The 26782-nt window shown below is 42.3% G+C and overlaps 1 protein-coding gene across 1 annotated transcript in view; it reads right to left on the reverse strand.

The window, feature by feature from the left end:
- Window positions 1-26782, reverse strand: part of lrp1ab (low density lipoprotein receptor-related protein 1Ab) — a 118659-nt gene that overhangs the window by 48584 nt on the left and 43293 nt on the right. Inside the window, exons 4-24 of the mRNA XM_050063782.1 lie at window positions 26197-26316; window positions 25749-25877; window positions 25156-25416; window positions 15001-15163; window positions 12793-13015; window positions 11679-11868; window positions 11436-11579; window positions 11034-11270; window positions 10658-10838; window positions 8914-9136; window positions 7880-8069; window positions 7653-7775; window positions 7202-7342; window positions 5634-5759; window positions 4845-4961; window positions 4652-4732; window positions 4394-4561; window positions 2639-2821; window positions 1883-2080; window positions 1465-1710; window positions 537-734 (exon numbers count right to left, since the gene is read on the reverse strand). Of these exons, the coding sequence (XP_049919739.1) occupies window positions 537-734; window positions 1465-1710; window positions 1883-2080; window positions 2639-2821; window positions 4394-4561; window positions 4652-4732; window positions 4845-4961; window positions 5634-5759; window positions 7202-7342; window positions 7653-7775; window positions 7880-8069; window positions 8914-9136; window positions 10658-10838; window positions 11034-11270; window positions 11436-11579; window positions 11679-11868; window positions 12793-13015; window positions 15001-15163; window positions 25156-25416; window positions 25749-25877; window positions 26197-26316 (3642 nt within the window). The remainder of the gene's footprint in view (window positions 1-536; window positions 735-1464; window positions 1711-1882; window positions 2081-2638; window positions 2822-4393; window positions 4562-4651; window positions 4733-4844; window positions 4962-5633; window positions 5760-7201; window positions 7343-7652; window positions 7776-7879; window positions 8070-8913; window positions 9137-10657; window positions 10839-11033; window positions 11271-11435; window positions 11580-11678; window positions 11869-12792; window positions 13016-15000; window positions 15164-25155; window positions 25417-25748; window positions 25878-26196; window positions 26317-26782) is intronic.

The raw sequence follows: 26782 nt of genomic DNA on the forward strand, positions 1-26782 counted from the left end.
TTTTAATGGTGAAGTTGGAGGGCTGGGAACTGGAACTGCAGTGTGTTGTGCCTCCTACGCTACATCAGTGTTCTGGCTGCAGTCACGCACATCGAGTACTGAGACAAATGGGAAGAGACAAAGCCTTCCGTGTGCCCCCTAAGTGCTGTGCTGGGAACACAACCTTGATTGGCAAGGAGACCTGGGGTTTTGGAGCAGGAAAGGCCGACCATGACCTGGCCATTTATTCAGGGTCACAGACCGCCGCTGCTGACCACAGACTCTTTTTAAAAACATTTGGCTCTCAGAAATTACAGAGTGCTCAGCAGAAGTTAATTTTGGAGAAATGCTCAGTCAAAAGCACAAATCGGATCTGCTATCTCAGAAGGAGCAATCCACTTTAGTATTTTTATTTTACTTACAAAAAGATGACAGTGAAAAATGAACTTATTACTATGTAAATGAGACTGTTCTTAGAGGCTATTCACTCCACCACCCCATCTATCTTTCTGCATAAACTACAATTACCCAAAGCTGTACCTAACTGGCTGCCTCACCTCCATTATCAGACAGTTTCCCGCGGTAAATCTTGTCCTCTACGACATCAGTCCAATACAGGGTGCTCTGGTTGAGGTGGAAGTCCAAGGCGATGGTGTTCCTCAGGCCTGGAACCAGCACACTGAATTCCCCCTTGTGAAGCTCAATCCTTCTGATCTCATGGCGGTTGGAGAAGATGATGAAAGGCTTGAAGGGATCTGAAAGCAAACAAGTTGTACCCGGAAAAAGTGTTAGTGTCTCAAAACAGTAAATCTCATCTCAAATTCCAGATTCACAAAACCCCTTGTTGGTCTTGGATCAAATCCTGCCACAGCTGTCTCTGCAATGTCTCCCCCTCCATCTGTCCCTTTCAAAGAAAAAAACTCAATAACTAAAGGGGTTTGCTGCTCACTTTCTGGAAACAAAATATCTACAACACTATGATGTATTAAATATATATTCAGCAGGATTTTTCAAAAAAACACAATGAACAGATTCATGCAGTAGCAATCCCTGTAAATCATCACTTATGACCCTCTAGAAGTGTGTGGCGAGAGACTCCATCCTCTAGCTGTATTTTCTTATTTTGTTCATATTTTCTGTGTTCGGGACGTTTATCCTCATAGCGTTCAGTGGGGGTCAGGGCTTTATAAAAAGGTGGCAACCAGGTGCCAGACTGTAAGCAGCAGGGATTATAGCAATTACAGCGAAGTGAAACACAGAGAGAGAGTGAATTTGAGGTTGGCTTTTACTTTCACTGGTGAGCATGTTTACAAGCAGTAACTTAAAATTCCTTTAAATACCATATATACATACTGTATAGTAGAATCAGTATTGTAGAGCCTCTTCAGCACAAGAAAAATACTTTTCTCTCAATCTGAAGCCAAATTCTTCAGTTTGTAGGAGTAAATAAACTCTTACTGCCAAAAAGGCCCTCTTTTTCCTTACCAGTGCTTTTGCAACTCTCCATGTCAGACTCCAGCTCCCAGCCCTCATAGCAGGAACACTTGACGCTGGATTTCTCCTGCTCGCACTTCTGGCTACACTTGAGGTGTTTGGCGCAGAAGCTCTGGATCTGGCAGGTCTTGTTGTCAGATCCCAGCTCCATGCCCAGAGGACAAGAGCACATGAAGCCCTCACCAGGAATGATGCTGCAGTTGTGGCTGCAGCCACCATTGTCCAATGAGCACAAGTCTGCAGGCAAGAAACAGATGAAAGAGTTGGAATATATCCGAGACAGGAGGGTTGTATGTTCTGTTTGTGGTGTTTTTAACATCAATATGGAAGGCACAGGACAAAAGAACAAGGTAATGAACACATTTTCGTGTTCTGTAAAAAAGGTGTTTGTGTCTAAAGAATGTTTTACCACAAAGTTTCTCGTCAGAGCCATCCGGACAATCGTCAGTGCCGTCACACAGCTTCTCGGCAGGCAGACAGATGGAGTCGTTGGTAGCACACATGTGATGAGACAACTTGCACACCAACGCTTCGCAGTTGTCCTCATCAGAGTTGTCCTCACAGTCACTGTCACCATCACACACCCAAGCTTTGCTGATGCAGCGAGCTGTCAAAACCACAAAATATCAATTTTCAGCTTGTGTAGTTTTAAGACTGATAGCTGCTATTCTCAGAGATCAGTTTTAAGCAAGTTTTTGGTTTTGCTCACACCAGCATTTATACCAAAAACCAATCCACTCCCAATTACTGCAATCAGTGGATTTGCTAAGAAAGGCAAAGTGAATTAAACTTTTGGTGAACTAAAATGCAAATTCAAGTCTTTGACCACTTGCAAATCATCTTGATAGTGCTGACCTTTGAGGGAATGGAGAGAACTGCCGAGTCCAAAATGAAGGAAGCTTGTGCTATCCAATTTAATATAATACTGCTCACTGAATGAGAAGCAATGGTAAGAAAGTTCCTTTTTGTATCCAGTTTTCTGCAAATTAAACTAGCTACAAACTAGCTGAATGACGCATGTGCAAATGAATTTTCCACCGCAAGCACTAACTCTTTCATTTCTTTGACCTCCTCTGTCAGAGAATAAAAACCTATTTGTATTAACATTTCAGAAAGGTTCATCGCCCTACAATCTGGTACTTGAGCCATCTGAAAGCATCCTCACCAGAGTCCCTGCAGCTAAACTTGACTGCTGGGTCACACGTGTGGGTCACACCCTCGCAGTTGTTCTCATCACTCAGGTCCATACAGTCTGTGTCACCATCACAGCGCCAGCGCATGGGAATACACAGGCCGTCCATCCGACACTGGAACTCGTCTACATGGCAGCCACCTGGAGGACGTGTAGCTGGAGAGAAAACAATAAGACAAAGTGTGATAGTCAGCCAACAAAAAGATAGAGGGTACAGTTAGGCCAATGTCAATGAAGCAATAAAACTCCAGTATAAATCAGCAACTGAAAAATAACTAGACTGGAATCACAAGCAGCAAACAACACTTGCATAGACCACACACCACACTTGGCCAAAAACTAAGAGAACAAAGAATAGGCCATTATAGTCATTAATTAATGCGTAGGTATGCTGGGACGCTGGGTTAACAACCTGACACTGAGCCAAATCAAACAACAATGACACACAGAGCTCACTGACTGATGTCACAGGCAGATTAAAGGCACCAGTGGGGAGGTGGCACAATGACATCCCCTCACGGCAAAGGTCAGCTCTTGGCACGGCTTAAGCAGGAAATGGGCCGGGGACCTTTCAGCGCAGGACTACAATATACAGGAGGGGAAGGCGATAGTATTGCTTTTTTATTTCAGCTAATGACTTCCAGACGGCAGGCCAAGAGAGCCCACAAACACACACACAGCCAGACACACACACAGCACAGATTGCTCATTAGACCAACAGGTCACGCTGGGCCCCGTTTTTGCATGCTGGGACTTGACAGTAGTTGGCTGCATTTTTGCATGGATCAAACCGTACATACAACACCAGAACACACACAGGGAACAGGAGCGTATGTTTCTAGGCAAGCTGAAGAAAGACTGCGACAGTTGTGGTATGACGCTGCCTCAGTCGTCTTTACAAAGAGCGGTTAACCAGCAAAACTCAATGTTCCAAATCAGCCAAGCGTGGCCACCAGCTATTTTCAACTCAGAACATGTAAGTCCATATCACTGCAGCAGAGTCAAAACATCTGTGCCATTTGCACAAGACCATGAAAGAGTTTAATTGTTATCTAACCACAAAACATAATCACATCCTGAACAGAGCAACAGAGAGGATTTGCTGTAAATGATAAGTGGAAGCCAGAGGGCAGGCAGGGGCATGCAGAACAGAGGAAACACATCGGGGAGGAGGGCAATCCTATCTTCATTGTGACAACCTCTTTACAACTGCAAACGGCAACATGTGAACACAGTGAAATACAATACATGGTGTGATGAGAGCTCGATTCAGGCAAAGCTGGCATGAGTACAAACAATGCCGTAAAATAAACAATTCTTAGAGCAGAATAGGGCTGCAAGATAAGCCAAAGAAATAATGTTACTAATATTTTGACAGATAATGCTACTGTAATATGAGTCATGATTTTCATTGGAATTGGAATTTTTGCATTTTATTTTCACTGAAAAAAACATAAAATGATGATGATGTGATTCTCACTGGGGTCTGTACAAAAAAAGCATGTTCCCTTCTGTCTGGAATATTATTAGTAGGCCTGGGTTCTCTCTAGCACCACAATGCCTCATTTATAATGATATATTGTGGCACATTTTACCTCTTTAAAAAATGCAGCTCCTGTGATTTGGATATTGTGCTTGCCATATTGTGTTTTCCCTTATTTTTTGATTAATTGAGCAGCCCCAGAGCAGAGCTATTTCAGTTTGGTACACGCACTAATTGTTCCTTACCCTGGTTGGTACAGTTGGCGTGAGTCTCGTCACTGTAGTCTCCACAGTCATTGTCGCCGTCACACGTCCAGTATTCTGGTATGCAGCGGCCACTGTTACATTTGAACTGGACACTGGAGCAGGAGTGGCTGCAGCCTGCTTCGTCACTGTTATCCCCGCAGTCGTTGTCTGTACATGAGCACACACAAGATTTTATTTTCAGTTACTGGATTGTTTTAAACTGCACAGAAGGTGAGGGAAGTCTCAGAAGATGATTACCGTTGTCGCAGCGCCAGTTGATGTTGATGCAGCGACCATTTGCACATGTGAACTGAGTCAGAGGGAAGCAGGTTGGGTAGGCTGAAGAGGGGTCAACACAGGATGTGTTAAAATCATAAGAACATTTGTTGGCTTGAACTAAAATGTGTTATTAGAGAAAACGCATCAATATAAAGCTGCAGTAGAGACTCACCACAGGAGTCTGGCTCATCTGAGCGGTCTCCACAGTCGTCATCCAGGTCACACGTCCAGGAGATGGGGATGCAGCGCCCACTGGCACAAGGGTACTGGTTTGGTGGGCATGTGCGAGCTGGCAGGGGAACAAGGTGTAAAAAAGGTAAGTGCTGTAAAAGGTTCCTCTTACATTATCCTTGATTCAATCTGGCAATAACTCATCCCCATTAAACAAACACTGACAAGCTAATTTCCCATAGTCTATTGCTACAAAAAGCACTTCAAACAGTTGTAACCTCAAAACAAAACATTCACTTTATCTTAATTAAGTTAAAGACAATTTCTAATCTCCTTGAATTTATTTGATACACCGAGGCAGCTCTTATAAAAGCAACCAGCACTGTTAGCCAAGGACCATCGCAGTGTTCCAGCCCATTATCATCGATGCTGTAGATCAATACTCCTGGGCTGTTTGTGAATTCATGCTGGCATCCCCCGCACTCATCGTAACTGAATTAACTCAAAAATAACACGTCTGCTTGAGTTGCAACTTGTCTGCCTGCCCAAAGTTTAGTCTAGTGTTTCTCTAACTTCCCCCTTATCCTCAGCATAAATGCTTCCTCTCAGTAATACCATTTTTTCACTAGTTATTGATAACTTTAATCATCCAATAGCATCATACAGTACTGTACTGCATGTTCATTTGCCCATTCTGCAACACAGATAATGAAATCAAATCAAAAATAAAATGATGAATGAAAAACTGTAATGCTCCTCTAGCTACAAAGAATTCCAGCTTTGTTCATACCAGAGCAGGTGGTGTTGGATTCATCTTCATCATTGCCGCAGTCATTGTCGCCGTCACACAGCCATCGCAGGGGGATACAGCGGTTGTTCTGGCATTTGAATCGGTCAGCTGGGCAGGTGTGCTGGTCTGGGGGAAGAAAACAGAAAAGTATGTGTTAACACTTCTTCAAAACGATGTGTCCAGGGGATGCACCCTATTATTTTCCCTGGGAATCCTACATTGTGAACAACAAATCTGTGTCGAAATACAGTGGCATCTCGTGACTTTACTTACTTATTCTTTAAGTATTTCTTATGTCACAGAGACCACTGACAGTCAATCTTATGTTTTAGATGCTGTTATCATATTGTCAATGATGTGTCTGTGTTTTTGTTCTTGTGCTCTGCACAGATCTGTCACCTAACCACCGGCAGTTCTCCCTTGCTCTCTGAAGCTCGGTGTGCTGCCACTGCCTTTAAAAGGCAGTGGTGGTGGCAGCACAGTGCGAAGGTACCTGGAAACTCCATGTAAACACCAACCTTATAGTTTTAGTTTCATATAATGTACCCAAACTCACAATTATGTTGGATATTACTACAGACATTACTGTTATCTTATTTCGCAACATCTGCTGTGACAGCAGACGCCATATTAACTTATTTCGATGATGAGCCGATGACATTTACCATCTTGTGCTAATGTGATTATGCCACTGATCGATACTGCATTGACTCATGTCAGTGGTGACCTGATGAGGCTTTACTGTTTAGGGAGCGCCGTGTTGAAAAAACATTTACACCGGCGGGTCGCCATTTTCCTACCATCTGTACGCTAGACTCTGATTTTTGGTCTGAATGAGTGAAAGGAAAACACAAAAACTCTTCGCAGAAAGAAAGAGAATAAGTATATTTCTCAAAATGATGAACTATAACATTTATATAACAACTTATTTAAATTTTTATGAATGATTATCACATATTACAATCATATATCACATCCAATTTCCCTTATTCTGGGTAGATGACTTTGGTGCCTGAAGATGTGACTTTTGTATAATGTTTTGTACATAGACTGTATATAAGGATACATATACAGTCTATGGTTTTGTAAATAAAGTTTTCAGATTTCGGATTTTGTTTGTTTAATTCTCAGATACATTTTCATCATACATGACCACAGGGTGTAATTATAACTAGATGACATCACACACAAGTTAAAACAACTTTGTCAAAAAACACAAATTTTATTGGAGACCCACTCAAATGATTTCCTGTTGATCCTGGGGACTCACTACATTGAAAACCTATCAGCATCACTGTCAGCCTGCTAAATAATCCTCTCACCCTTTAAATGTCACTTTAAATAAGAAAATAAAATCCAAGAAAAATATGAGTCCCTGGTTCTCACTATCGCCTGATGAGGAGAAAGCTGGCCAGTGAAATTACAGCCACATTACGCTGCATGGAAAGAGACAATCTTGGAAACTGCAGTTTGCGCCCTGTCGGTCCACGTTAGCTAAGACCCTTAAACTGAATTTGTGTTTTTCTATGTGTTGCTGTGTATCCATGACAATGACGTGGCGCACTTACGGCAGAGCTCAGGGGCCTCATCACTGTTGTCCAGACAATCGTTGTCCCCGTCACACTTCCAGCGCTCTTGGATGCAGCGGTTGTTCTTGCAGGCAAACTCCCCGGGCTGGCACTGGGGCGGGGGCACGTAGGAGGGGTTGGCTGGAGATGAGATCAGGGGTAGGAGGAGAAACAGATGGGCCATTGAGACAAGAGTTGAGCACCAAAACAAAACACAGCCTTTTGGTGCCTGGGTCAACTTTCATCTCTCTTAAAAGTTGCAAAAATATTGGTGGAGGTTTTATAAAACTTCTCCCCAGATTTGGCAAAGACAAGGTATAGTACAGCCTGCAAATGGAAAGTACAGCCTACAATTCTTTAACAGCCTCAACTCCTGCTGAGTAATGATTTTTCCTTAACCTTCCACATTGATCTTTGGTGAAACCTCTCTACTGGTAAAGCTGCTAAGTACCTTTGCAGGTGACATTATCGACATCCAGGATTTGATCGTCAGCACAGCCACAGGACCTGCCGTCAGGAATAGCAAGGCACAGACTGCTGCAGCCGCCATTGTTAACTCGACACGCATTAGAACCTACAAGAAAAAAATTAACCAAGAAGAAAGGTGGAATATTATCATCATATTTTACTTAGTAGCAAGTCATTAAGTGAGAATGAAGGATTAGAGGGGAGATATACCCTGCTGCTGGTGTGCATCATACACTCTGATCTCAAAGATGGGTGGCCTCTCATTGCGGAGTAGGGTGACTGTCTTAGTGACCTGGTCCAGTTTGTAGATGCTGCCGCCACGGTACTCATTCCAAAAAAGAAATTGTTTGTAATGACATAAGCCGAAGGCGTGGTTAAGCTCCTGCCCCTCATACACCACCTGAACCAGGAAAGAGATAAAGGTTAGATCTCCAAATATAACCTACTTTCCAACAAACAAAATGTTCAATTGAAGATCTTTTTTTAAATAATGTGGAGTAGTATCTCTTTTATGATCTGTAAATACACAAATACACCACAGTCAAAGATTACATCCACACTAACACATTTTGGTTTTAAAACACATAACTCTGTCTACGCCCAGCGTCCACACTACTCCAGTGTTTTTGAAACCCTACAATGGAGAACTGAAAACTCTGCTAACCCCGTTGGAAACAGAGACTTTTGGAAACAAGGACGCAGACACCCACATTAGCTTCCTGATAGCAGTAACAACATGTCAAGCCAACACATTATAGCTACACCTACATGCCTTTTCTGATTTTATCATTCTTGTATGGGTAACTTTACTCCTTCTCCGTTGTCACTGCTTCCTCCGGTAATAATTAATGCACCCGGTACCGCTCTAATATGTCACTGTATTGACTTTTTATTGACTTCCAGCCTGTGTGCCACTGCCTTGACTGCCTAATATTCATGTGTTACTTTCAAAAACAGTTCCACCTCATCATCAGTCCAAGCAAAGAAATCTTGGGTCTTACTTTTCGCTATCTCCATAGTATTTTCTGTAACTAAGCAACCAACTTCAGAGTATAATAAAATGTGCTTCCTGTTTACACTGGTACGCCCCCAGTGTACGTGAATGGTCATGTGATATGCATTTTCAGGCATGTTAGTATGGACAGCACTTAAACATTAATGTGTACAAAGGTTGTTTTCCTTTTAAAGCTTTGTTTCAAAATGAAAACATGTTAGTGTGGATGTGAGCTGACTGCATTACCAACCTTTCGCTGAGTGGTGTTGAGATAAACCAGCTCAATGCGGTCGTAGTAAGCATCCACCCAGTACAGGATGCCCTGGGGAATGTCCAGACTCAAGCCATTAGGCCACAGCACTGTCTTGCTGGTCAGGAACACTTGGTGATGGGAACCATCCATCCAAGCTTTCTTGATCTTCCCTCTGTTGCTCTCTGTGGGGTCCTCCTCCCAGTCAGTCCAGTACATCCATCTGGGAGACGAGAAAAGGAATCACCGTGTTCAAAAGCCGTGTGAGATATAAGACATGTCTTTGAGAGCTGGAGCCGTCACAGTGTAGCTTTCTAGTTTTGATGCCCTTTGAAAGGATTTCGCACAAAAAAAAACAAAAAAAAAAAACAACAACAACAACAACAACAACAAAGGAAACAGTATCCAAAAAATCCACTGAAAACTCACCAGCTCCCACACACCAATGTAACCAATGAGTTCAACAAACATCTGCAGTGCGGGCAGCCCACATAGCTGCAGGTAGCAGACCCTCAGACCATTCTCTGGCACTACATCAAAAGTATTAACACTAATCGTAACACACAGGTTACAGGAGAGGAAAAATATTATTTCTTAAATGCACTATGAATCCATAGAATCTCTTGAAAGATAATGTCTTGATGCGAAAAAGTCAATAATAAGAAATTTAAAGCCAAATTCTCAACATTATGCACGGCTGTAGGACCAGGCTGTATGTTCCTTATGGCTATAATTTGACCAATCCAAAGTGCTGCCCCCCCCTAGTTACTGGTACTAGGTGGGACAACCTTGACAAAAAGAAAAATGGCAATGTCAGTTCCATTAAGCCGGGTGGTTCTTTGACACTCTTTTTTTGACAGTGTAATGTGGTGTCCTGATAGTTTTGTGTGAAGTAGCATAGTCTCGCTAAGCTAAGCTAGCTAAATGAGCTAGACATGCGTCTGTGCCGTCTGCGTATCATGCAGGAAAGGCAGTTCAGATTGTGGTTGATAGTTCATTAGGGTACTTCTTCATGCTACATAGATGAGCCTAGCACAAAGCATATCTACGAAAAATGGGAAAGTTGCTGGAGGTTCTGCTGGGCACCAGACTTGCTCAGCTGTTATTGGAGGACAGAGTGAAAAGGGGCAGGACTTAGGGAGTAGTAGTAGTATTTTAAAATGTAACCTTTCAGTTGATACATCTCTCCCATCTGTGACTACTATTGTATTAATATAAGATAATGAAATTAAACAAATCTGTTTATTTTAATCATGAATTATTACAAATACACTATGCTTTAAAAGTTACAAGTGGGGCTTCAGTGGCTTAGTGGATAGAGCAGGCGCCCCATGTACAAGACTGCGCAGCGGCCCGGATTCAACTCCAGCCTGTGGCCCTTTGCTGCATGTCATTCCTTCTCTCTCTCCCCCCTCAGCTTTCCTATCAATTAAAGGCAAAATATGCCCCAAAAATATCTTAAAAGTTACAAGTAGCTGCACTGAGAGATAAAAAAGCATGTGTAGAAATCAAAAATTTTAAGCATCACAATGCATCCATAATCATTCAATAATCACATTGTAGCCCTCTGAATCAGAGTCAAATTTAATCAAATCAAATCATGAGGTGCCTTGAGATTCCCACACCTAACACAGGTCGAATGCTGCTAAGCAAAACATTATAAATGGCTTACGAACTTTGACATAGCATTTGTGAGAAAAGAATACTCATTAAAATAACAATACCCTCCCCTCCAGTGTCTCACCCATGCTGGGGGTCCACCACAATTGCTCGTGGGTGGCTCATCTTTCCCTCAATGAGAGTCTTGCGGGTCTGAGAAGCCTTTTCCAGCCTGGCGACGCTGATAGTCTTCTTAGGCCCATCATCTGTCCAGTAGAGATTACCTCCCATCCAGTCCACTGCTATCCCCTCCACTGTGTGAATACCTGAGATAAGCAAAAGGGGTGAGGGTGAAAAGGAAACGATCAGCTGGCCAATTCAGGATGAATATCAAGAGAATAAAGTGGAAATGATATGGAATAACCTGACTGAGTTCTTTTCCTCACTGAATTCCAGGATTTTTTTTAGAGAGTAGGAATAGTTCACAGCTTACCTGTGCAAAGCTATCATTTTATTCTTACCTTCTTTTAGTATGGTGTCTCTCTCTGTACCATCTATCTTTTGTCGGCCAATAATGTAGCTGGTGGCATCAGCAAAGTAGATGAATTCACTTGCGGCGTGGAAATCCAAAGCTCGGGGGTTCATTAGGTTCTCAATGGGAATCATATATTCATCAGGCACCTTAGCGTTCATGTCCATGCCCCTGATGATTCCAGGGCGACCCTTTCCATACACCAAAAACAACTCATGGTCTGGTTCTGCAGAGGAAGAAGGAGAAAAAAAAGATTGACTGTCATTACTTCTGCCAGTGATTGCGTAACCGCCATTACTTCATTGCCATCATCAATCATCACTGCCGAAACTAATGGGAAGGGGTTCATTTTTGTCAAATGAAATTTTTCCCCCAGTCATGATGTACTCACTCTTGCAGGACTTTCCATCGCTGCCAAGGCTGAATCCAGAGCGACAGCGGCACGTACGGGTCTTGTGGCTGTTGCTCAGCAGACAGATGTCGGAGCATCCTCCAGCCTTCCCAAACTGATCCAGGGCACATGCATGGCTGCGCACTAAGCCGCGAGAAAGGGGTACAAAATCAAAACAGTTGTAACTGTTACTAAAGGACAGATCATTTGGAAGTCAAGCTTAGTGCCTTCTTGAATGAGTACCTTGCGGTTGGCGCCTCTGGTGGTACACGTGCAGTGCGGCTCCCCGGTCAACCCGTGTCACCACCTGGAAGTCGGAGCTGTTGAAGCGGTTCACTCGGATCACGCTGGTCTTTGGGTTGAGGTTGCCTTCGTCTGAGTTGGTGGCATACAAGTAGTTCTCAAACACAGTCAGCCCATACAGATGCTCGATCTGAAATACAGCAAGACAATAAAGCAGCAAAATTTAAAAAGTTGTCTTGCTACTAAAAAGCTGACATACTCAGTGAAACAGCTCATGGTGCATGACTAATGGCTTTTGTGATATTGTTTGTGTTCACATTTTTATCTTGAATGCTGTCTGCTAAATTCTGCATGATGGAACTTTCCTAACAAACTATTTATCAGTATAAAACAGATTTTGACAGGTTCAAAAAAAGTGAAGAAATCTCTGACAGACAGAGACAGACAAACACAGACAGAGAGATAAAGAGAGAGAGAGTCTGTGTAAACTTGGCACAGGGCAGCATAATGGCTCCACTTCCCATCTGCTGTTAAACAGAGAGAGGTTTTACTTTTTTAAGGGTAGATTCTGTGCAGCTCTCCTCTACTGTCAGAAAGATGTATGGGTTGGGATCATATTACCTCCCCTACCTCTCTCACACACGCCGCCGCCACCACCACCATCACTGCAGTCCTGATTTCATTAAGATCATTACTCCACTTTAAGTTTGAGCCAAGCTTCGCTAGGGCTAGACTAATATGTTTAGAGAGGCACTAGCCAGGAAAATCACACACTCTTTAAGTAATATCAATCAAGGCAATAAAAAGGACTTATCCTCATGAGAGGCCGGCTCTTTTTGCCTTGATACATAGGAGACAACTGGAAAACAGCACTGCCTCTAAAGATGATGATATTAAATCTGTGATGAGACCAATTTGGAAAACAGATGTTTTGTGTTATAGAAGGGGAGACTGAAAAGTCAGTGGGGACTCTGGGCTATTGCTGTTTCATTCAACCTTTAAAAGAATGCCAAACAATTTAAAAATCTATATGTTTGACTTAATCTCTGTGTATGTTTGGGTGTAGTTGGCATTTTCTGTGTGTACACTGCTCCAACCATCATTCAACCCTCACCAGCAGGCCCTGGATAATAGTGTGTCGGTTCTTGCCCTCGTAGTCCACTACTTCAATGTAGTCCAGGTAGGCGTCAGCCCAGTACACCAAACGGTTGACCAGGTCCAGTGTGATACCATGGGGGAAGACGATCTTGCTGTCCACCAACTTTGTGCGGTTCTGGCCATCCATGTCGCAGCGCTCCACCCTCGGTGTAGACCCGTAATCTGTGAAGAACACTTTGCTGTAGCACAAGAAGAGGAGCACAAAGGAAGGAGGGGTTCAGTAACGGTAAGGTGACAGAAAAGGGTATTTCATAAATAAATTATATGATTTTAAGAAACTGTGCAACAGCCCCTTGACTTCATGTATGTTTCAAATGTTTCACAGCTGAACTTGTCCATACAGGGAGTGTCTGTGAAACCAGTAGAGGAAACAAAACTCCTTGGAGTGACACAGAGTGCCGAAGGGATGACGTATATTTGCAGGCTAACATGGAAGTTAACATCGCCCTGGTTCCCTCAACAAAATGCTAATGGGATTTTTCCACTAGATTTTGGATTACTGAAGAAAATACACTTGTGGCAAACGAAAGTTTATGATTCTTAAACATTTTGTTCAGCAGGAACTTCACAATTAAACATGACTTATGATTTCTGTAGCATAAATGCAATTACCAGAGGTAAAAACCTAAAGTTAGGGCTATAAACAAAACTACACCACAATCGCATAACTCAGTTAGACACTTGTTAGCACAGGTCTTTTTTCAGTCACATTAAGGCTTCTGAATTTATGAATGGCATATTTACTGATGTATTTCATGTCGTAGAAAAATCTCTTAAGCTTGTGTTATCCACAGACTTTATTTCAGGCACCTAACCAAAACCCATTCAAAAAACCCATTGACTACATTGCTAAAATGCTAACTCATTTGCCGGTTTTAGGACTCATCCTGCACCACTTTATTAGACAGCAGACTGAAGCAGTCAAAACAGACTGAAACTGTAGCAGTTATGGGAAGAGGTCTGGCAGTTATTAAGCAATTAACTAAATTCTTACCACAACAATACATCTCTCACATTTTTCAAACATTAGTTCTTACTCATTTGGATTACTGTCATTAGTGTGGTTAAGTGCTTCAAATAAAGACTTGGAAACACCACAGTTAGTCAAGAATAGAGCCGCACAAGTTGCTCTGAAATGTAACAGAAGCGCTGACATCATCAGAATAAACATAACCTTAGATCGGTCATTGATCAAGGACAGAGCGGTTATTTCCCTGCTTTGTTTTATGAGAAATACGGTCTAATATCCCAAATGTCCTTTACCATCAATTTTCTTATAGTAGTAATGACCATAACTTTAATAATGCGCATGAATCAAGAGGTTATTTTTCACTTCCCATTTCTGGAATGGTTTGCTATCGGACATTACACATTCAGCGAGTATAATTGTTTTTATAAAGTGCTTACAGAAATACCCGATGGCAAAAAACACCGGTCTTTCTCCAAAAGGGACATATTTGTTCAATAAAATCTGACTATATGATCATTAATGAAGATCTCTCTTGGTCATTTTATTGTCTCAGTGACTGTATATGCTGTTTTTAGTGGTTGTATCATAGTTTTTCAGCTGTATCAAATGTTTTACTGAGTATGTAGATATAGTGTGGTTCTCATTGTTGTAATTATTGCCATTAGTAGTTCAATTGTTGTTAATTTTTTGTAGCTTTCCTGCTTCTTTTTGTTTTTTGATCCCTTATACCTTGGATTTTTAATTACATATTTGTATTACTTTATGATGTAATGTTTACTTGAGATGACCCCAGGAAGAGTACCTTTATTCTGGCTAATGGGGATCCAAATAAATAAACAAATGATCAGTTTAGCTTCACATCATACCATTGACCACAACAAACATATCTGCAGTGGTCATTATCATGGATTTAAATGATATCCAGAATAAAAACAGAGAAGTAATACTTAAGAAAAAGGGAACTACATCAGATACCAGCTGGTCAGTATCAGGAACCAGAAACAGCCAACATGCAAGTGTTTCTGTGGCGCACAAGTATCTGTCTAGGTTTCCATCTGGAGGAAGTGCTTTGATTTTTGACCGCCTGCTTGGTCAGCACATCGTCTGATCATAAGACAGCATTTTCCTCTCAAGTGCTGCTAAAAGAGTACTGAGGGTATTATTAGGTCAAGAAGACTGGAGGGAAGTACAGACCCCATGGCTGGGTCCAATGCGATGCCTTTAGGGTTGTACAGCTCTTGGTCCAGCAGGGTCACGCATGTCTGGCCATTCTTGTTGCAGACAAACACCCGGTCATCCACGTCATCCACAAAGTAGAAGTTTCCGGTCAGCCAGTCGATAGCCATCTGCTCCACATCTGAGGGACGCAGAGGACAGAGAACAGGACAGAACCATTAAAAACAAACAAGGCCTCATGCGAGTACATTCACATAACTTTTTGTCATCTACCAGCCTCATTTCAAAACCTCTCGCTTCATGTTGCCGTGACCCTCTCCTCAAGAGTGCCCACACTCTTGAAAAACAAAATAATAGCACTGCATTAATGAGCTTCAGTCATGTTCCTGCACTACTGGGTCCAACAGGTTGTCCATTACCAGCACTCCACTCGTCTTTGATTAAGGCAACCAGGGCATGAGGGAGGGCAGAAAACACAACAAACGATAGATACAGAGTGAGAGGTGAAGGCCTGCACTTTCTAAGCTGAACATAACACAGAACTCCAGTAAGGAGACAGAGACTCAAGACTTTACATTCGTATAAATTTCGAGGACATACTTTATTTAGAATGTCTGGATAGCTCACATATTGTAAATATGAAAGAAGATTTTGACTACGGAGAGAAAGTCTGTCAAAGCAAAGTTTTACTAGCCCACTGTCCTTGCATAGGAGCCGCATAAACTAACCAACATGACACAACACTGATCTACTTATTTCTACTAGCTTTCCCACGGGAACAAGAACCTTTTGTGAAACTCCTTATCTGTTTTTGGAGGAGGAACTAGACATAGACTGACACAGACACTGCAGCAGATACCACTTGTGAAAAACTGCGTTCACAAATTAAGGAATAATTCACAAAATGAGGAAGACCTGAGTGACATTATCAATATTAGGATAAGGAGTTGAAATTTGTAATGTTTTTAACATAAAAAATATATATATATATATATATGTTGCTGGCTTCTCAAATAGTTTTCACAAAGAGTGAGACAGATTTCAAAGGCAAAAAGCAGGTAGGATAACTACACTAGCTGTACAAAAAGAAGAAGTGGGATTAGAAGCAACGTACATTTGTGTGACCAATTAAAAGAAAACACAAAAAACACACAAACAGGCCTTTTTCATTGGCACTTTTAGGTGCAGGTCAAAACTATGCTGTGCTGATTTTCATTTCCATTAGCAGTTTAAATGCCTGGAATTGTGCCATTCACACCCAAGACAGACTACCTCCAGAGTGAGGTCGATGTGCGCCCAGCTGCTTCCAAACAGGTTGCAATGATGTCAGATGGGCTTCGTCATCATTCATTGATGACTCAGTGACACGTTAAATAGCCTTTGCTGCTGTTGCCAATCTTTTTTTTCGAGCAATAAGCAATAGATACCAAGCAAAATCTTAACAACAGCCAAAAAATTCATGATGCTAACTAGCTGGCGACCAACAACGGTCGCACAGTGCACTAGTAACCAGCACTAAAGAGGGTGCTGCTTTTAAACATCATCAGCTCAAGACAAGCACATCATCAGTTAGAGACACCTTCAAGCAGGTAACCCTGTAGTATGGAGATGCAAATCCCTACCGTGCTGGGCTGACATGACGAGTCAAACCGAGTCAAGTCACCACATGTGCACAGCAAAGGGCTAAAATGTCTTGGAAAAGCAAGAAGAGCGTAAATACTTCTTGGCACGAATTTCAAATGTCTCTGGAATCTACTGAAAGGGATGAAGGCCATAACATATGATTTATATAATAAAACTTTTAGTGACCCTTGGTGCCGTGCACGGCAACACCTGCATTCGTTTCTCCCCTTTTTTTCTTTAATTTTGCTTCACATCTGTACATGTTGACAGGGAATGCTTTAAAAAAGAATAATTTTGCCACGGCAGCACAGAAACACGGCACATGAATCTCAGGCATTTTCGGGATGAACTTGAAGATCAGTCAAAGTGACCCAAAATACTGTTGCAACACCACTTAATGAGTAACATGACATTTTGTGACCCCCACTGCTTACTAAGCCAACCTAGAAAGAGGAAGCTTTGCAGATGGAGAAGTTCATTTCAGATGTATGGAGGGGGTTGAAGTGTTGAGTTAGCACTCGAAACATTTCTCACTCTCTGAGAACCTCTGTCCTGTATGAGACTGGGTGCAGAAATCCCAGATCACAGGGAGACCCAGCTGTGGGAGAGGGGGGAGCTTGAAGATACATACAACCTTGTGTTTTAACAGCTGCCACCACACTTCCTTTCAAAGCAGAACACTGTATACACACATACACATCACACAGGCTCACTACTCACACATACAGTATCAAAGTGACCACACGTGTCTCTCCAGTTAATCCGAGGAACAACTTTGATGTTGGGGTACAAGAGTGGGGTCTGACACCGTTGACAGTGAGCCTCCAGTCAGAGCTGCAGAGCTTTGACCATTCATAAAGAAAACATCTGCACTGGAGCACCCCCCCAACGATGATAACCATGCTGCTCAAAGACAGAGCCAAAGCAAGCTCCACAGCGGTGCATACACACATCTGGGCCTGATGTAGAACCCCCAACTCCACCTACCAAACATACACAGAGCTTCAAAGGGGCTGCCCCACATGGGACTTACAGTATGCTTGGTTATGCTACAATGTAAGCAGAGCTGAGGAGAAAATAGGAAACCGTGAAGGATGGGGTTGTGGCAGTGCACGGGGAAGAAAGAGAGAAAGATACTGATGGCAAAATAAATCTATGTAAGAACATTAAACGTCCTGGTGCACCTCCAGGCTGGGAATAATTTATTGACAGTCAGCAAAGGTACTGGCTATCTCACGTCTAAAAGGGAGGTAACTGTAAATACATGAGCTGATAAAAAAAATAAATAAAATAAATCAAAAGAGCAGAGGGAGGGAGTAAAAACCAGTCCAAGATGTTTCATAAACATCAGAACCAAGATTCTGACGACGGGGGAGAGTTTGTCAAAGAGTACAGAGGGTTAGTGATACTCCCATTGGTATCAGCTCTAAAACCATACTCCTTTAAAGAAATCCAGCTGGAAGCCTGACTGCACAAGGCATTGATTAGACTCATATACAGAGTAGAGGAGCCAGTTGTGCAACACAGAGAGTATTGCGTTGTGTAACAGCCAACAACTAGTGGACCCCCTTATCCAGAGAGCCAGCCAGCATGTTGACGTCCTTGCTCATTCTGTTAAGTGGAAAGTTTGCTGGGAAACTGAATGAACCCACCCCTTTCTCCTCATCCAACCACCCTGCCCTTACAACCCCTTTTCACTTCCTGCCCTTAACACCTACCAGCTCACACCGCTCTGAGGAAACATTTCACAAACTGAGGGGGTTTTACTGGCAACAACAACCATGCTTTCTGCCCAAGTAGCATACGTATTTACATACAGGGCCATCGCCTATGTAGCTCTTCAAATTAGCCGCACACCGGCGCCTAGACACAGAAACAGCACCTCAAAATTTGTACTTGAATATTATTTACTTTTGTTGCATGTTGGGACAAGAATTCCTATTATTTACAAGTTAGTGCAAAGCAGAAAGATTTGTCATCATGCTGTTTTGATGATCCTCCCCATGCCAAGATTATCCTATTAATCTGAGCAAAAACCACTTGAACCTCCCAAGGGCACAGTTTGAGTTTAGCGATTATGATTTTCCATAAGATTAACTCTATTAAAGAGGCTATAATTCCAGTTATGCCATTGGCAAATCACGATCTGTTGCAAGTGAAAAAGTTAGGCTAGGATAGGAATAACTGTTGACAAGGGTAATGTGACATGACTCCACTCATGACAAAAAAACAATGAGGATAAGAAATGATAGAAAAAATAACAGGTCCTTTTGGACATAGACATGTGCTCTTTGAATGCAAGTGACAACAGAGACAATAATGTTGTACATCAGAAGCCTTTCTTTAAACTAGATACACAGTAACATCTAGTAAAAGAAAAAAAATCAGATTTTTTGCAGCAACACAGGATGCCTTCAATGATTTCTCCCCATGAAACTATACATTTATAGATCTTGACACATTTACAAAGACCTTCTGTGCACTGATTTATTCTAGAGAAAAAAAATTCCTGAAGAACAAAGGCTAGGAAGAGGGAGGAAGGAGGACTAAACGATGGGCAGAGGGACACGGGGAGAAGAGCCGGTCCCTGCTGTGGAGTTACTCTCGGAGGGTGGAGAGGATGGGACGGGTAGACTAGTCTGCTCCCCTTTTATCTTCCCAGTCAGAGAATCACACGTGCAGACAGAGCAGGCCACATCTGGAACGCTCGTCTACTTATCTGTCCTGCTCTCTCAGGATCCCAGAAGCTATAAATCACCCTGTTTGTGTGAACCCTGCACTAACTCCCCCTTGCCTTCATCCATATCCATCTAAGGCCAATCCTCAGGTCTGCCCACCATACTTTTAGGAATGCACCTGAGCCCTTCTCGTTATAGAACACTGAATGGAAGCTATGTTTGTACCAATTATATCATCCAAATTTGTTTCAGAAGACCACGTTCACCTTGAAGAAAAGGCAAATGGTTTAATCAAGAGGGACACATGGGTCAAAAGCTTAGCCCATTTTTTTAAAGCTAACGACCACAAGGGAAGCCATACGGTATTTGCAGCAAATGGCCTTTTGACTCAGCTGAGATCCACAAAATTAACAGAGAAGTTTTCGCTCTCTTATCGCAGCTGAAAGCCCAGACTGATGCAACATAAAACTGTGAAGTCAGCCAAAGTGCAAAGAGAGGCTCTTGTCTGTTTGCTCTCTGAGCGATTGACGACAGCCAAAAAAAACCCCCACCAACAGACATGACTGGAACCACAGTCAGGGTTTTCCACAGTGTTTTATATGGGAGGTAGGTCATCCTACCTGAAATTTGGGATGATTCTATTGACTTATTTCCCTGACGTTCATATGAAAGTTTGAACTTTAGACTAGTCAACTCACTCTGCAAGTAAGAAAACACTTTGTAAAAAGGACAATCAATCCAATCCAATACACCAAACCATGTTTTAAATGCACTTTGCAACATGTGTTATGAGCATTGCACTTCATCCCATAAAACAAACAACTCAGTACATAAAATCAAAATACTGCCAAACTGCACTAGTTTTACAAGGTTTAATTTTTGCAGTTTTTTTTCATGTTATTTATAAAGCAGCATTTGGCGAGGAAGGCATTACATTTCAGTTCAATTATGCCGATACGTAATTTAAATGTGTTTCAATGTGTATTGAAATTATAATTTTATTAACTTTAACCAACTAGTGTTTCTGGTGCCAACTAATGATGGTAGCAACGTTAAATCGACTCCTCGACTAATCATGCACATCCCTATCTAAGACTGCCTCTGCTGATATCTAAATACACGACCATTAACCTTTAGGGGAAAAGATGAATGGTCCCATTTCTCATAGCAAAGGACATACCTTTAATGAGTGTGACTATTGTTCAGTGTCCAAGACAAGATGCAACAAGATCTGCGTGGCTTATCGCAGCTGCTAAACAATTTCCTCACTGTACTCTTTCTGTACATCACAGCGCAAGATGAAGCTGAATGTCTCAGGCACAGCTCACTTTGCCCTTCTCATTGTGTGAGCACTGCAGAGCCATTTCTTAAATTTAATAGAGCTAATCACCTGATACTCCAAACTGTGCTTTCTGATATCAACATTAGATTAGATCAAACTTAACGCTTAAATGTTTTACTAAAATCAGGTTAGTGCAGCAGTAACAGAATCTTGATTCATATTAGAACAGCTCTGCCTACTTTGACCACAGTTCCCAAGCAATGACAGACATGACAGCTGCTGCAGTGATGATGCAAATTTCCCCAGCTGTGGGACGAATAACGGATCATCCTATCTTATCGTTTCTTATCTGATTCACTGACTCCTTGGCTCTGACTGGTTGTTTTTGGTGCGCCGCAGTAAATTCTAACAAATGCCATTAGGGACAATGCGTGCATCCCGAGTCTCTTATTTGATATTTCCTTGCTCCTCCATCCTCGTTTGAACCAGAACTTGTTCTACGGCGCCATCTTGAAGGCCATCCCAAAACTCTTTGTTCTGCTTTTAGGACCGAGGATCAAGGAGTGAGGAGAGATCTCTAAGGAGCAAGGATGAACAAGGATACAAAAGAGCAGCCTTCACAGAAATCTTTTATTGTCTGACAAACCCCCCGATTCAATATCAGTTATTGATTGGACATGCCACGCTACAGCTGATCAGACTGATCTGATACATCACAACATCACTGGAGTTTCATATCGGAGAGAAGACGAACCTCCATGAGAGACTGCTCTACATTTCTAATTTTTAAAGGGCATTTGAAAGACTGGGTCAAGGCAAATCAGACCTGTATGTCTGGTCTCTGCATTGTTGCACCTTCATTCCATCTATCCACCATTTGACAGCTCATTTCTCCGAATCCCATCCCACTCAAATTCAACTTAGACTTAACCTTTACAGTGAAAACTGCTGTGAGCACTGCAGCACTTATATGAGCACTGCAGCACTTTATTACCTTACTAATTATATTCATATGATACATTATGTCATGATCATCTGTATTATATTGCACTGTATGTATTGGTTTTGTTGTGTTTCTCAATCCATCTTAGCACAACTTCAACAAGAAATCCTGTTTTGGTCCTTGCATTGCTGTACCTCCATCCCATTTATCCACCCCTGACAGTTTCAACTCTCCCAATTTAACTTATTGTAATTTAATTAAATTTAGACTTTTACTGTTATGACTTTTATGGGCACTGCAGCACTTTATAACTTCATATATCATATACACTATGCCAGTGACTTATGGACTTGCATTGTTTCGTCTATTCACTATCCATAGCCTCTCGATCAACTATTTTGCACTGTATCATATTGCACTGTACGTATTGGTTTTTCGTTGTGAATTATTGTCTATCTGTTTGTTATTTGTTTTACATATTATGACTTATGTGTCCCTGTTTTTGTTTGCAATTTGTTGTTTTATATATTATGACTTCTGTGTTCCTGTTTTTGTGTTTTTTAATGGCCTGAGGTCTTTTTAACATCATGCCGGAGGACTACAGTTGAAAATTAGCCTTTGGCTAACACCAGCACATTTACAGCAATGTTCATTAATGTGCACTGTCCTCTAAATAAATAAATTAAAAAAATTAAAAAAAAATTAGAGATTAAACTCAAGTGTATCACTCCCAAGTTTTCTATTTTTTTTTTCTTATGATTGACCATCTGGTAAAAAATCTGAACACCAAAAGGAGCAGAAACAAATGTCTTTGTTTAATAAAAACATTTTTCTTTTCATGATTTCCCCCATTATGTTTTATTATGGAGGAAATTAAAGTCAGAGAGAGTGTGTCTGTCTGCCAAAAAAAACCAAAAAACTTTTAACTCAGTTATCATCATTTCCATTCAGTCACATGTGAGGCTGATAATTCCTGAGCATCGGGTTTGTTGAGTTACAGAATTTCAATTTTTCCCTGAAACATTTAGCCTGATAAATAATTTCCATATTCTGGGTTATTAATAATGAATTTACAATCAGAAAATCAATAAATTCAGATGCAAATAATAAATAAATAATATAAATGTATTCTGTGTGTCTAAGCAGGGCATAAGACACAGTATAAATACACAGCGAAGGTTGTTATTTATGTGCGGGTGTTTGTTAAACGGGGAGAAAATACTGTTGCTCTGGCAGTGATAACTCTGTGTCTTTAATTTGTATCAGCACAGTGTACATAAGTGAAGGCACAAACTCCATCAAAAGTCTCTACAACTGTTAAAGCTGACTGATCAGCTGCCACCATCATCAGAAATGGACGACGATTCATGAGACACTTCAGAGAGAAGCCTCTCTCCATGTATGGTTTCCTTGTGTCTCCCATCCTCGATGGGAGAGACTAGGATGCAAGGAAAACACATAAGTGAGGGAAACGCGAATACAATTTAAGAGACTTGGGATGCGGCCAAAGTGAGGATGAGGAGGAACATAATTTTTTTCACAGACTTTCAGTCTCTTGTAATGCCATGTAAATTTCAGCAAAAATGACAAAAAGTTATTTCCATAAAGGTGACCCACTGTACCTAAATGTGTACACAAGTTGGAGAGCACTTTTACAGAACGGTGTACAGTGACAGCCAAACAGAAATTAGTAAAAAATCTTAATTCATAAAAGGTAATATGTCACTGAGTAATGGGTGCATGAGTCAAAGGTATTTAGGTCGATGTCTCTTTGTCTGTGTGTGTGTGTGTGTGTGTGTGTGTGTGTGTGTGTGTGTGTGTGTGTGTGTGTGTGTGCTGTACATCTGAGCCACAGCCATGAGCGTGTTAAAGTGACCTGACTGGACAGGACATGAGACGGCCAGAGGAATGTAGGGGCTGTTCAGGCTGACATAACCCAACAGAGGAATGTAAATACCATCTGCATGACCACTCGCATATACACACACGCACACACACACACACACATCACACCTCAGAGGTACAGCAAATCACTACCTTCTCTCTTTCCCTCTCATTTTATCATTCCCCTGTCTCCTATGCTTCAATCTTTCTCTCAGGGTCCCTCTGCACTTCCACCCCTCGCCCCCATTTACCTCTCAGACCACTTAACAGAGCAGTGGATAAAAGCCACAGTAGCAAGCCAACACAATGAGGGTAAGGTGGGATATGGGCCACTCATGGGAGTGCAGTGAATCAACTGGAAAAACCCCATTTTAGGACGCTGGGGTTCACTGAGCCTCTGAGCCTTGGCTCTGCCCCGGCTGTCAGCGGTGACAGCAGTTGCACAAGCATCATTTGAAGTGGATATGAGCCGAGGCACTTCTAATCACGTTGCAGGTTTTCGGGGTCTGCGCACCCGGCTCTCTCCACTTGTTTTCTTCACGTCTGCCTTCCAAGCCTGGGGCCAATTCTCAAGGGGACGCTTCCCACATGCACGAACGTATGCATACACGCGCAAACCCACACCCACACACTCACTTTTATGTTTCGTCTACATCTCTGCCCCCATTCTGAGAGAGTAACGGTTCTGTCAGCCAGGCAAATAAAAACAAACCTTGTCAGGCTCGTAATCTGGGATAAATCATGTCACTATTATATGAGCAAGTCTCTCAGAGGGAAGTGTTCACATGCTCTGTATGTTAGTCTGTGTCTGGGTGTTGCGCAAGACATGATAGTCTGTAAGTTAAGACGATGCCTGTGGCTGTAAGGACATTATCTCCACAGGGCAGACATTTCACTTGTCATTGTTCATCACTTGTGGCCTATATAATGTCCTCTTAGACACACACACACACATACACACACACACACACACACACACACACAGCACAAACTATCTATCTACAACACCCTCCAGAACAAAATGTACAGTACTTGTTGGGAGGATTTTTTGTGGGAAAACCTAATGTCAAATGTCATTATATCAAAAATCAATGACTGGAGTTTGGATGCAACCGATTACATTCAAATGCCTTAAACAAGAGCAGTGGAAAAATACATTCCCAGGCTTGTGAATGGCCACGCACAGTCAGTGCATAAATCAAGCTACACAGTAGGTTACCGTTTGCCTGTCAAAAAATGTGCAAATTAATGCCTGAAGGCATGCTGCCAGCCTTACATGTATCATATCACTGTAAGTAAGCTACACACATATTGCCTCTACGGGATGATTTAGTGTTGTGTCAGGGTGCCCCTGTTCTTCAAAGACAAACCTTTTGAAAAATAAAGCTGGACTCAGCGTTTCTACTTGGCACTTTTATGCTGGTACGAGCAGCTTTCGGAGACGAGGCTGTATTGCTTCACATCTTACATTTGTCTGAGCTAGCAAATGCAAAGTTGACCATTTGATTCCTGAGGCAAAGTACAGAAATTTCACACGGGGTGAGCTGACAACTCGAACTGATTACTTGAGCGTTGCTTGCGTGCTCTTACGCAAGGAATTCATTTCTCTTTCCCTGGCGGTCTACAGCTAAACTGTCATGCCCTCAAAGTACCTGACAACATTTCTCTGTGTCAGCAGAAAATACTATTTCTCGAAACAAAAGCTTTCTGTCACAGTCAGAGGAGATTTCCCGCATTTTTTTGTCAATGGAATCGCAACTTACGGTGCAGGCTGAGGGAGATGTTGATGGTGCGAATGTTGGTGACAGTCTTGAGGTCAGGGATGCTGGCGCACTTCAGCTGAGTGGCGGCAGGGGTGTCACCAACATCTATCCAGCAGACGGTCTCGTCAGCATAGATGAAGTCCATAGCCATGGTCTGCTTGGTGGCGATGGAGGGCAGGCGGGATGTAGAGCCGCTGAGAGAGGTGCAGCGGATGTCATGAAGGTTAGCAATCAACAGCATGGGCAGACGATCCACCGGCTCTGGAGAGGGTGATCAGGACAGGGGAGCAGAGGGGAGGGATAAGCAGTGGAAGAGAAAAAAAATAAGGGAGAGGAGGCATAAAGGGGAGAGATATTAGGAGGAGATGGAGAGGAGCCAAAGGTCATACATCCATTGCATATCCTTAATACATCTCTCACCAGTTAACAACTTTACAAAACAACTGGATGTGCAAAATCGTGCAGTCGTGACTGCCTGATATAACACAGCGGGGATCCAGTTTCAACAAACTAATCAACTCTTGTTTTCTTGCGGTGGTTGGTATGAACTGCATACTTGGTCTCTGTTGTACTTTTTGGTTGAGTGTTCTCACCGTTTTTGGCTTTGCAGGAGCGGTTGTCAGGCTGTAGCAGGTAGCCCTCCACACAGCTGCAGGTGTAGGAGCCGTCAGTGTTTGTGCACGTCTGACTGCACGTCCCATACACATTGCACTCATTAAAATCTACGAGAGAATAACACAGTGCAATAACAGACACAGTCAGTGATGAAATAGAGATTATAAAGCACTGATTCACAAATCACCTCATTGGGTGTACCTAGACACAACATCTTTTAGCACTAGGTAACAAAAAGCAAAGGTTACTAGCAAACCCTGGAACATGAATTTATCTTTGGTCCTAAGGGAAGTGTTTTGAAAAAATCATCTCTGTGTGCTGCCCCACGCAAATTCCAGTCAGCAAGCATAAAGTCAGAGTAATCTGATGATTTTATGAATTTTACTTTGCCCAAGCTAGAACAAATCTGCAAAATCACCCACTCACCTTTACATGTCTTTCCATCTGCAGCGACCTCATAGCCGTTGCTACAGTAGCAGAGAGGCCCATCATGAGTCACAGCACAGTGAAACTGGCACCCATTGGAGGCACAGCCTGGTGCTTTTTCTGAAGCAGAGAAAAACAGAAACAGAAAACATTTAATACTGTGGAGGCAAACATGGGCGGGGGGGCAGCCTGTTTAAGCAATTGCCTGCTTGATCAGTTTTGTGTGCAGATCAGATTTCTAATGTTAATCTTAATCCCAGCACAGTCTTCACAGAACCATACTGTCATATCCTATCACATCTCCACTGGGAGATCAGATAGGATTGTGTGTGTGTGTGTGTGTGTGTGTGTGTGTGTGAGAGAGAGAGAGAGAGCGAGAGAGCGTGGGGGTCGTACACGTGCATGCATGTGTATTCATCTGTGCATGTGACAGACGAGGTGATTTGAATGCGCACACGTTAGGGGGTCTCTTCTTTCCCGCCCCCAGAGGGAACTCAAGGACACATCCTTTTGGCAGGAAATGAAAGAGGAGCATCCACACATCCCCTCATGTTGCCAGCTATAGGCTGTGTGTGTGCATGCAGAT

The sequence above is a fragment of the Epinephelus moara genome, chromosome 16 (assembly GCF_006386435.1).
Source record: "Epinephelus moara isolate mb chromosome 16, YSFRI_EMoa_1.0, whole genome shotgun sequence".
NCBI lineage: Eukaryota > Metazoa > Chordata > Actinopteri > Perciformes > Serranidae > Epinephelus > Epinephelus moara.